General features: G+C 52.1%; 1 protein-coding gene and 1 non-coding gene across 3 annotated transcripts in view; one reads left to right on the forward strand and one right to left on the reverse strand.

Moving 5' to 3' along the window:
- Positions 1-9,813, reverse strand: part of VAC14 (VAC14 component of PIKFYVE complex) — a 57,943-nt gene extending 48,130 nt beyond the window's left edge. For both annotated transcript variants that reach the window (XM_068202880.1, XM_068202879.1), the window contains exons 1-9: positions 9,666-9,813; positions 6,251-6,401; positions 5,455-5,622; positions 4,700-4,762; positions 3,611-3,718; positions 2,703-2,812; positions 1,649-1,755; positions 516-650; positions 94-246 (exon numbers count right to left, since the gene is read on the reverse strand). In XM_068202880.1, the coding sequence (XP_068058981.1) occupies positions 94-246; positions 516-650; positions 1,649-1,755; positions 2,703-2,812; positions 3,611-3,718; positions 4,700-4,762; positions 5,455-5,622; positions 6,251-6,401; positions 9,666-9,769 (1,099 nt within the window). In that variant the 5' untranslated portion in view covers positions 9,770-9,813. The remainder of the gene's footprint in view (positions 1-93; positions 247-515; positions 651-1,648; positions 1,756-2,702; positions 2,813-3,610; positions 3,719-4,699; positions 4,763-5,454; positions 5,623-6,250; positions 6,402-9,665) is intronic.
- Positions 7,183-7,253, forward strand: TRNAG-GCC (transfer RNA glycine (anticodon GCC)). Its single transcript has one exon. It is a non-coding gene; the product is annotated as a tRNA-Gly (tRNA).
- Positions 9,814-11,212: the final 1,399 nt, after the last annotated feature.

Consider the following 11,212-nt stretch of genomic DNA (forward strand, 5'->3'; position numbering starts at 1 on the left):
CTTCAGGACACCAAAACAACTCAAGAACTTCTATTGAGAACATTTCCTTGACCTTCCTTACACCTCTACTGGCCCAGACCAACTGGGACTCACCGGTGGTCACTGCCTCTGGCTTGGAGAGGGACTCCTCCGAGGTGGGCTCTGCTGGTATAGTCATTGATGGCTTGGCCTCATCCATTTCATCATCCTCTGGAATGACCAGCTTCATCAGGCTCTGGTTGCACACGTTTGCCACCTCCTTGATGTCTGAGTGAAGGCAGTGTAAGGAACACGCAGTCCCACACATGGGCAGGTGCTGGCCACGGAGAAGCCACTGCAGCCCCACCAGAGCTGCCCCAGCCCAGCTACTGCAAGCCCCCTCACATCCAAAGGGCCAGTGTGGGTGTTAGCACATGGTGGGAGAATTTTTCTTGGACCTGCACCCCAAGGGCAGGAAACAGGCACTGGAACAGGTGCTTCCCTGTGGGTTGCTGTAGCAGGAATGGAATGGGAGCAGCTCTCAGTTACAAGGATACTCTTCTTGCGATCATCGTAGGAGAGACACGGCAGGACTGCGGTCAGGATCCCTGAGGAGTAAGGCAGCATCACCCGGCCAGCCAGTTGGATGAACTCCCGCATCCAGCACATGGCTGTCAGCTGGATCAGGTCATCTGGAAGACATGAGACAAGCAAAGGTGAGGGAAAGGGCAGCACTGGCTCCACAGGCCAAGGACCACCTGCAAGCAAGGAGCTGCCTCTGCTCCATCCCAAGAAAAGCTCATCTGAGACAGTTTAGTCCCAGAGGAGATCCGTGAGACCTGAACCTCCAGTGAGCTTGAAATTAAACACAATCATTAGGTTTCAGTTAACCCATTTCAACCCATAATGCAGGTTTCCTCATTTACAAGTATTCTGTCAAGCTTGCCAATGCGTAAGGATATTTCTTCACTCACACCCAATGCAGCTGTGTGTCTGGGTCTAGCATCATTCCTTGAGGTGGGGTTTTAACAACCTCCCTAAATTCTGGAAAAGGCACCACTGCCACGGCACTCTGCTGATGCAAGGCCAAATTTTAAGCTTAAACAGTGTAAATCCATTGGGAGTTAGTTTAATCAAGAGCAGCCAATCTCAAGTCTATCTATACTTTCCTATCTCCCAGGAAACCCACTCCCATTCAGCAACATTTAAAGAGCACAATGGGCTGAACTTGGGAACAAGATCCTTCTCAGGAAACACATCCAGCTGCAGCTGTAACCCTCTGCCAACACAGCAGACCCAGGGGAGCTGTAGTGCAGCACTGGCACAGAGTCCACACACATCCTTAACACTCTGACCTATGCATCAAGTGCCACCAGAGGTTACAGTGAGACCTTGAAGAGATCCTCCTAGAAGAGCTGGATATCCACAGGTGCCAAATATTTTTTAGGCTCTGTTTTGGAGACGTGTGTTGTGGCTGGGGGATCTGCAGTACAAAAGCAGTTGTGCCAACTACAGGACAGCTGCCTGTTCCTTCCTTTCAGTGGGATTTCCATGAATGGTGACAAAAAAAAAAAAAAAAAAGGCAAGCAGCTGAGCTGGTGAACAGCCTGCTGGAAAACTCCTGGCCTGAATCTACAGCTGGCACCACAAACCAGGAGACTGGTGCTACATTCTGGTCCTGTGCACTCACCTGTTGCCTGGCAGTGGATCACCAGGATATTGGCCATTTCTGCAAACTTCACACTGGAGGGATTCTTCTTGATCTCCTTGAGGAATTCCCCAAGAGCCACCTCACACCTGTGGAGAGGCAGAGCAGCTGGTCAGTGCTTGACCAACCACCTTTGACAGAGCAATTAGGGAGAGCTTATGGAGATTGTCTTCTCCAGGAGCACGTGGAAGGATGCTGGTGGCACAGCAGAAGTGTTGCCACGCAGAGGCAGGGGCAGGAAAGATGAGGCTGACAAGCTCGCCTTGCCCCACAGCAGAGACTGCACACAGGTGCAAGGACAGATGTGATGGCAGCACAGAGCCCCCCACAGCTTCTACATCTCCCCCACAGCCACCCAGGTTCTGTGGATATGGAGGTGCCTGGGATGAGGAGCAGTGGGGCAGGTAGTACCCAAAGCTTTCATGCTTGTTCCTTGACATGTGGATGCTAGGAAAGAAAAAAAAGATATAGGGAGGATCCAGAAAGATTTTGCAGCAGGGTAGACCCAGGCCAGTCTTACCACTTATGCCCTACAAAACCAGTCCAGCCACTCTCTCCCAGCACAGAATGCCAAGATCCTTTGACTTCCCTGGGAACACGCAGACGTTCCTGCGCTTCAAAATGCCTCTGTCTTGGGACCAGCAGTGTATCTGCAGAGCAAGCTCGCAATCCTTGCTTTTCTTCTCCACTCAGGCAAGAAAGTTTCTCATGCTCCAAGTTTCTTCAGAGAGTTCATACCTATCCCAGAACCGCACACGAGCCTCTGTGGCTCTGAAGCCAGGTGCTGGGAAGGCAACAACTCAACCAAGCCAAAACAATTTCTCCCCCAGCACAGAGTATGGCATCCACCATGACCTTGAGACGGAGGAGACCCTTGCCAAAGACACTTTGATCCACTGCCCAAGCCAATTTGTCTCCCACCCCACACCTGGAGCTTCACTGCAGTTACACACAAGAGTTGCAAATCAATAGAAAAAGTGATGGGTGAACAGCAAACATGACACAGTCCTCGCAACCAGCCAGCCTCCACACTCACATTTTCCGTATCTCCTTGCTGTTGTCTCCCAGGATCTGGAAGAGTCCATCTAGGATTTCTGGAAGGTAATCCAAGAGGTTGATATCAGGCACGGACTCTAAGACCAGGATCTAGATTAGGGAGGAATACAAAAGAAGAGGTGAGTTTTCAAGACACCAACTAACATCACCAGCCCAAATCTGGCAGGATACTGAGGAATTCAGAGCTGAGCTGTGTGGGATAGGGGAAAGGAAAAGAGAACACTGTGGAGTTGCCCATGTTGGGAAGCAGCTGAACTAGCACAGCAAGGAAGCAATCAGCCTGCAGCAGTGCGACATTTCCAATCACAAAACAACATTTCCAATCTGCAAAACAAAGCAGGGATCGGGAATGACTGCCAAGACACATCCAGGCAGACCTGGGGTGGCAACAGTATGGCTGAGAGAGGGAGCACAGGGGAACACATCTCCCCAGATTTCAGCCAAGCACCAAGAACTTCTTCTTTGCATGGAAAGGAGAGCACAAGTGGTGGTCCCTTGCCTCCTGGAGAGCAACATCTCTCCATCACCTCTGCATGATGGAAAGCAGCTTAGCACCACCCCTTGGGAGACTGAAACCTCTAGAGCACAGTATGCCCATTTATACGAGCAACACCTTGAGTGTACTTTCTAACTTGGTGTGCAATGTCCTGAACAGGCTGGCAGAAGTGCATGGCCATGTCCCTGCCAGGCAGGGAGTGACAGGGAGTGAGCCTTTTAAAGAAGCAGGTAAAAAACTCTATTGATTTAAAAACCTGCCCAAATAAATCCAGGTGCCTGAGCTCACACATCGCTGTGGACATCTGCAGTTTGCCTGGACACAGGAAGCTGATGGGACACAATGTCCTGGAGTTCAGAGTGGCAGGCGCACACGGCAGCCCGTGTACCTACCCAGGATATGATGAACTGGCGGGCGTACTGGTTGTTGGAGTAAATCCTCTCACGCAGCAGTGGGATGAAGCCTACCAGGTCGAACTGGTTGCTCTCTGTCACGATATCCTGCGGAGCCCAAGCAGAGGGTGTTAGAATGACTGCCAGCATGCATCCATGCAGCAACCCTACCCCAGTCTTTTTAAGCCATGTGACAGGAAAAAGATGACAAGCATGAGTTTGCAGGTCAGGAGACCTAGGGAGAAGGAATCATGCAGTTTATCCAGGCAATGAGCTTGCACTCCCCCTCAGGCAGGGACTAACGCTGAGCACGACCAAGAGAGGGATGCTCCTGCCTGCTGTGTGCCAGCCTGGCTGAAGAGAAAGATAGGAAGCTTCTCTGATTCATGCCTCAGTACTGTACTGCACACATGAGCAAGCACTTCTGATGCAGCCACGTGGACTGGGGTGGGAAAGTCCCCTGACTTCCCTTTACAACTCTTTCCACAAGCTTGGTAGATTTTGCTGCATGGCTGAGTCCTTGGCCTTGGTGAAGTGGAGCAGATCTTCCGACAGGAAGGTTTGCAGCAGCAGACTGGTGTGATAAGAAGGAGCAAGGGCAGGACCTGGTAGGAAGCTGCTCACCTCTGAACAGCAGCAGAAAAGGAACTGGGAGGTCTGTGGCAGTAAAAGCCCATCAGCAGGCAATACAGGAATGGGAACCAAGCCCACACCTTGAAGTAGCAGCAGAAGCTCCAGGCACATCATGACTCCCTTAGGCAAGGAACAGAGAGCAGAGGAACAGCCCTCCTGTTGCCTGGCACAGCACTACAACCCTCAGACTCAAACCTTGCTTCCACCAGCTCCCACGAGCTGAATGCACACATGGCACTGCGTTAACCCACCAGCCCCTCCATCCAGCTGCCTGAGAAGGCCACCAGAGCCTTGATTGAAGAGGCTGCAGGCAGCGAGAGAAAAATATGTTTTTACAGCAGCTACAGGACTGAGGTGGGACAGCTTTAGCAGCTACAGCCTTGGCTGGGAACTGACATGTTCCCAGCCAGGACATGGCACCAGCTTGCACCAAGGACTCTTGGAGAACAAAAATACCTTGAGGAGCCGATCAAGGAGCTCAGAGCCACTTTTGACATTTGGGTCAGGATCAGCAGCCAGCTGTGAAAGATAGAAACAAAGACACATTGCAACAGTGGGTCCCAGGCCTGCCCCCTGCTCTGCAGCACAACTCCCAGTAGGCTTACAGGACTGTTACTCTCCTTGACAATACAAGGAGAGACATACAGAAGTCCCTTTATCTCCAACTTATTAGGCTCCAAAAAATTCTCCTGAGAGACTTCCTAAGGGGGAGATCAAGCACACATCACCTCCCCAAGCTATGCAGGTTTTCATGGGCCAGCAGTCACACTCTCAAAGAACGGAGAAATGCAGGTTACCATGAAAATCTGCAAAGGCAGACACACACGGACAAAGTTTTGACACTACAGACCCAACAAAGCCAAAGTGCTGCAGAGCCACCTTGCCTGCAGCAGCTCTCTCAGGCTCATTTTCTAAAACCATTCAACAAAGAGCAGGAGAATACATCCTGGAGGTGAGGACAGACAACAAGGCATCTTACAGTCAACTTCATACCCACAGTATCAGTGGCTACTGTGTAGAAACTGCTCATTTTGCTGATCCTTGGGGGTCCCTTCCAACTCAGAATATTCTGTGATTCTGTCCTTCAGACCTGTCTGGGTCAAAGTAAACCAGTTTGCTTGGAAAGAAAATCTTGGACAACTGGGTTTGACTTGGAGATGATGACAAGTAGTCCTCAAAAAGCACATGGGGGTTAAGAGGAAGCTTCTTACCTTGCTGAGGCCATCAAAGAGCACGTTGAAGTGTGGGAGGACAGAGCCCCTGGCCACCTTGACAATGTTGTAGAGAGCCTCGCAGGCGTAGTACCGCAGTCGACTGTCAGCATCATTGAAACACGTCAGCACCGGCTCGATCAGCTCCTTCAGGTACAGCCCAGAGTCCTGGGGGGCATGAGGAGACTGGTTAGCTAAGGACCATGCCACAGAGACTGGGAAGAGATGGTGCTGCCCTGGAACATACTGCAAATACTCAGGCCTGTGATGGCTTTAGTGCACCTATGCTGGGCAGGATTTACTAATGAATTTTGTATTTATTACTGAATTTTGTTATTCAGGTACAATGAGAGTGATCAGGTTTGCTGGACATCTGCCTCATCTCCTGCCTGCCAGGCAGAGGGAGCCAGGGATGGATTTCTGTGTGGGCTAGTGTCAGCAGTGCACAGCAGGAGATGGAAGGGCTGCAACTCTTGTCAGCTCTTTTAACACAAACTAGAACCCAACCTGTTGAGTCTAGTCCTACTGCTGGAAACTGAAAGGGACAGAAGCCCTTTAACCATGCCTAGGCAGCTGCCAAGATGTAACCCAAGCCAGAAAGTGCTCCTGGGCCCACAGGGTGTGTGGCTGGGTGTGCTGGGGAAACTCTAACACAAGGCAGTTGTAGGCTGCAATGTAGGGAGGGAGCTGGGGAGCTGCGGGGCTACCAGCCTGACTCTTCCTATCACTCTGACCCAAGAGGAGATGCTGTTCTCTCACCACAACCTGCACAAGCCAAAAAACCCACCATACCTACCTTGCCCAGGGCAATGGAGCAAGCAGCGAGGCCAATGAGTCCTCCTTTCCGGCTGTGGGGGTGCTGGGAGAGCGCAAACTCCTGTGACAGGATCTGGATCACGTGTTTGATCTGGGATGTGTTGTTCTGAGCCACAAACTCTCGCACCAGCCTGGGGAGAGGACAGGGAAGCACACAGAGAGGTTTAGGTTATGGCTGATACAAACATTGAGGGGCTTGGTGACAGAGACAGGGACTTTCAGCCATAACAAGGACCAGAGAAAGTAGTACTGAAATGGGGAATCCTTGGGGAACCCAAAAGTGAAACCAGAGCTCTCCCCTCCTCTCTGCTCACATCCACCAGCAGCTCCCTACCCTCCTGCTGCTCCAGCCTGTAGCCTCCTACACTCTCATAAACTCTCAGCCTATTATGTGCTCTCAAGGGCCAACTCAGTGCAGCTGTGTGCTTGCAGAGACTGTTACCAGGTCTTCAAACACTCTCTCCAACAGGGCATGTTATCAGGGCCATTTAGCCCCAGCACGACACAGGATGGGAGCTCAGCATGCACCCAGCTGGTGGCTTGGCAGGGAATTGCTGCCCACCAGGCCTACACACAGTGCTTCAGTTAAGATCCCATATATTTAAGTTTACTAACAGTATATTTCAATATATTTTTAAACAGCCCAATATTTAACAAAAAGCCAACACAGTTTCCACATACAATACCTTCTTCTCCCCAGGAACTTGCAGCTCATCATCCAGAGATAATTAACACATCAGCTGCGGACGAAGAGACCCATATCCTTGCTCCTGCCTACAGAACTGCTTCCAAGTCCCAGCTTGCCCAAGCAGCCCTTCAGCCTCGGTTTCCTGTTGGCATAGCTCTTGGCCAGACAGGGAGGCGCAGGCAGCTGTGCAGGCAGCTGTGCAGGCAGCTGTGCAGGCAGCTGAAGCATTGGTGGTTCAGTGGTAGAATTCTCGCCTGCCACGCGGGAGGCCCGGGTTCGATTCCCGGCCAATGCAGTGCTCTTTTCCTCCTTTTTTCTTGCATTTCTATCCATACTGCACTTAAGCATCTCAAAAACTCTGCCTAAATTATCACCTTTACCTTAACTGTCAAAAAAGCTGCAAAAGCTTTCAGTGCCTAACTCCATAGAGGGTTTCTTTGGCACTATAAGAATCCTGCACTCCCCAAAAGGGGCCACTGACCAGTCTCACACTTTATAATTCAGGAAAATCATTACAGAAGATGTTTATGAACTTTTCCTCCCCAAAATTACAAACACCAGCTCTGCTCTCATCTTGCTCTGCACAAAGCAGCTGCTCTGTTTTGCCCTGGGGATACCAGGCAGTCCCTCCCTCACTCTCTCTAGTCCAAAGCCAAGTTCTCAAGCAGTTACAGCCTGATCCACATCCATAGACTGCTTTAGAGATAATGGCCCCATTTCCAGTCCTGCTCCAAGAAGAGAAACACACTGAGCTTGAGCAAGACAGACCATTGGGGTGATCATTTTACTGCCTACATTTCACAGATGCAGCTTTGTTTAAACAGGAATAAGTTTACAGACTTCCTTTATGAGTTTAAAGGACTCAAGATTTAATTCATAAGGCAAAAAGTGCAGCATCGGAGCCTGCAAGCATCAGGAGCTGTTCCTGCATTATCAGCTGAAGGAAAAGGAGGTTCCTGAGTAAAGAGGCAGCAGGTCCCTCCTGGCTTGATGCCAAGGACATAGACGTGATGCTGCTGGGGCCGTTCTGTGATGCGTTTTAGATGAACTAAACCTGTGAAATCTGTAGAAAAGGTTGGCCCTTGCCTTTTTCCTCCTCACACTCTTCCCAAGTTGTACTTCCAGCTTGATCAGATGAACTGCCTGACCCCAAAACAGACTTTGGTTGGTGTAAGGCCAGCATAAACCCTTAATCCTGGGGCAGAGTAAGCTGGAGCAGAGCTGCTTGGATAAGGCACAGAGTATCACCCCTCACAATGCAGCAAAGAATTTACTGAAGTACTCCCAAGGCTGGAGTTATGAGGACACTGCAGGAATCCCACCCTGCAACACTGCAATCCACCCACAATAAATTATTCCTAGGACAAAGAGAGAAAATGAGAGAAAACTAAACACACCAAACAGCAGAAGGGGCTCGCTGGGTTGGGTTTGTAGCAGAGCACACACTCCTCTCGTCCCAGGTGCCGTTTTTCCCTGCTGACCTCTCACACAGCACCCTCTGCATTCGAGGCAGGCAGTTCCCACACTACATCCCTCACTGAACTCTCAGCACAACAACTCCATCCCCACGTCACAGAGTGCCCCGAGAGCCTGACTGCTCCCCATGCAGGCTCACCATGGCCACATCTCCCACCCAAAACTCACCCACCAGTTTGGACCATCAGCCCCAGCCCTGTGCTGGGCTGCACCCTGAGGCGATGTTTCAGATCTCCTGCAGGAGCTGAGCTCTCAGGCAATGCCCAGGGAGGACACAGTCCTTCCCAGGGAAAGCTGTGGCCAAGCACGGCACCCAGACCAGCACAGCAAGGACAAAAAGATAGGCAGGGAACACATACAAGCAACACCAGAGGGGTATGGCCACACCAGGAGGGGCCTGCAGACCTTTGCCTGGCAAACTCCAAAAAGAAAGCCCCAGATCTGCTGAAACAGCAGTTGCGCAGGAAGAACCAAGGGCAACACCCGATAGCGAGGGGCGACAGTAACACTTCCCATCTCTCTAGCCAGGATCCAGCACGGAACAAGTTTGGGTGAGCCCTCGGGGGAGAGGCACCAGGACTCAGGATGTGTCGCAACAGAGCAAGCAGCACGTTTCCAAGAAATTCCTACAGGGATGCTACTCATGTATTCACCTCGCACAGGGCTGTTCAACTGCACCGGGCACCCACCGTCAGAATGAGCCTCCTGGCAGGGGCTCTTGGGATGCGCCCGGAGCCAGCGGGTCCTCGCTGGCACCCAGGAGCTGGCACACTCGGGGACAAGTTTCAGTGCCCGGTGGGATGGGGCTGGGAGACTGGGAGCAGCTCGGGGAGAGATCTCTCCTGCCCGAGCACCGCCCACGGCGCTGTCCCCGACAGGGGCACCGCGTCCCCTCAGCCCCTTCCCGGGGCTGCCGGGCCCGCAGGGTGCCAGGCCGGCAGCCCCGGTACCCCGGCCGTCGCGGGGTGAGCGCCACCCCCGCAGTGCCCAGCTCCCCCCGGGCAGCCGGGCCGCTCCCTCCCGCCGCCCGGTGTACGGCTGGACCCACCCAAGCATCACGGGACGGCTCCCGCCACCCCGGGGCCGCAGGGAGCCCCAGCACCGCAAAACCTCTCCCTGCCCTTCCCAGGGCACCGGGCCGGGCTCCCTGACCCCAGCACCGGGGCCGCCCGCACCGGCACCGCCCTCATTCCCGCTGCCCTCCCGGTTCCCGGAGGCTCCCACCGCTCACTTCTCTATCTCCAGAGCCGCCACCTTCCTCTTCTCGTAGAGTTTGTCGGTGAGCGCCCGCACCACGCCGGGCGTCAGCGGCGACAGGTCCCGCTCCGCGTTCATGGCCCCGCCGCCGCCACCGGCGGCCACGTGACCCCGCCCGGCAGGCGCGCACACGTGACCCCGGCCCGCCGCACAGCGCCCCCGCGCGGCGCGGAGACACGCTGCACCCCCGGCTCATTCATTAACCCCCGGCTCATTCATTAACCCCCGGCTCATTAACCCCCGGCTCATTAATCCCCGGCTCATTAACGGGAGCGTCATTAGGGAGAGACGCCTTCGCCCGGACTGCCCGAGGGGGCGCAGTCGCAGGTTTACGTCTAAAAGCATTTAGCAGCACTTGATCATTGATTAATTTAACATTTACAAAGTGATTCGACAGACTTTGATACAACTGTAACAGTCACTCAATTATCTATTAAGTGTTTAAATTAAACTCACACGTGCACACATCTAATTTCAAGGTCCCTGTGGAGTCCTTGGCACATCCAGCATGGATGTATTGTACCAAGGGAGAACCAGAGAGTCCAGACTGAGCAGGAATTACTGGCAAGGGCAGGATTGACAGCAAAAGGGACAGATGTGGTGAGCAGCTGTGCCAAGAATCTGCACCTCACTGTGGCTTTAGCTGAGGTTTGACAGAGAAAGGTAGGAACAGAAGGTGCCACTTCCATACCATGGAGCCTTTTCTGCAGGGCCAATGCCCAACTCTCATTCTATCTGCTTCCAGCCAGCTCCTACCATATGGAAAGCTGAGCCAAAGAGGGATTTTGGCTTCTGCTGGCAGGCTATGGGCTCAAGGGTTGCCTGTGTTCAGGCTAGTACCTTCCCACATGCAGCAAAGATCTCAGAGAGTCCACTGATGTGGTGATAATCCCACACAACGAAACCTACCATGTCTAGAAGAACAAAAAACCTTCCTACAACTTGCTAGGAGGAAACCCCACAAAGATTCCATAAGAAAAGCTTGGGGGACAGAAGGCCCAAGGAAGAAAATCACGTCTAATATTTGGCTGCTGCTTGGCCAAGTTGAGAGCAGGGCACGTTTTCCCTCTCTGGATGGTCACACTTCATGGTTAATGAATTTACTTTCTCCACAGAAGTCCTCAAAATAAACTGAGAAAAGGGAACACAGAGCACAATGACACAGGTGTGAGTACAGGATGGACGTGGATTGACACCACAGTGCTACTGGTCCAGCATGGGGAATCCAGCACGTCTCCCCGCTACAAACACAACACTTAACACAAAGGTCAAGTACAATCAGACAGGAAAAAAAAAAAAAAGGTACTGAAATAATGAGCAGAATGTAATTAAACCACAACCAAGTTTAATTAATATGTAGTAAACAGGGATCAAATTCAGTCTAATGAAACTGGGACATCACACATGCCCACAAGAACAAAATGTGAGTTGAGAGACAGGGCAGAAAATCCCCTACCACCTTTCCTGTGTTGTGTTTAGCTGAAGAGAACAGACTGGTCAGAAAATCACATTTCCAAGAAG

The sequence above is a fragment of the Anomalospiza imberbis genome, chromosome 12 (assembly GCF_031753505.1).
Source record: "Anomalospiza imberbis isolate Cuckoo-Finch-1a 21T00152 chromosome 12, ASM3175350v1, whole genome shotgun sequence".
Taxonomy (NCBI): Eukaryota; Metazoa; Chordata; class Aves; order Passeriformes; family Viduidae; genus Anomalospiza; species Anomalospiza imberbis.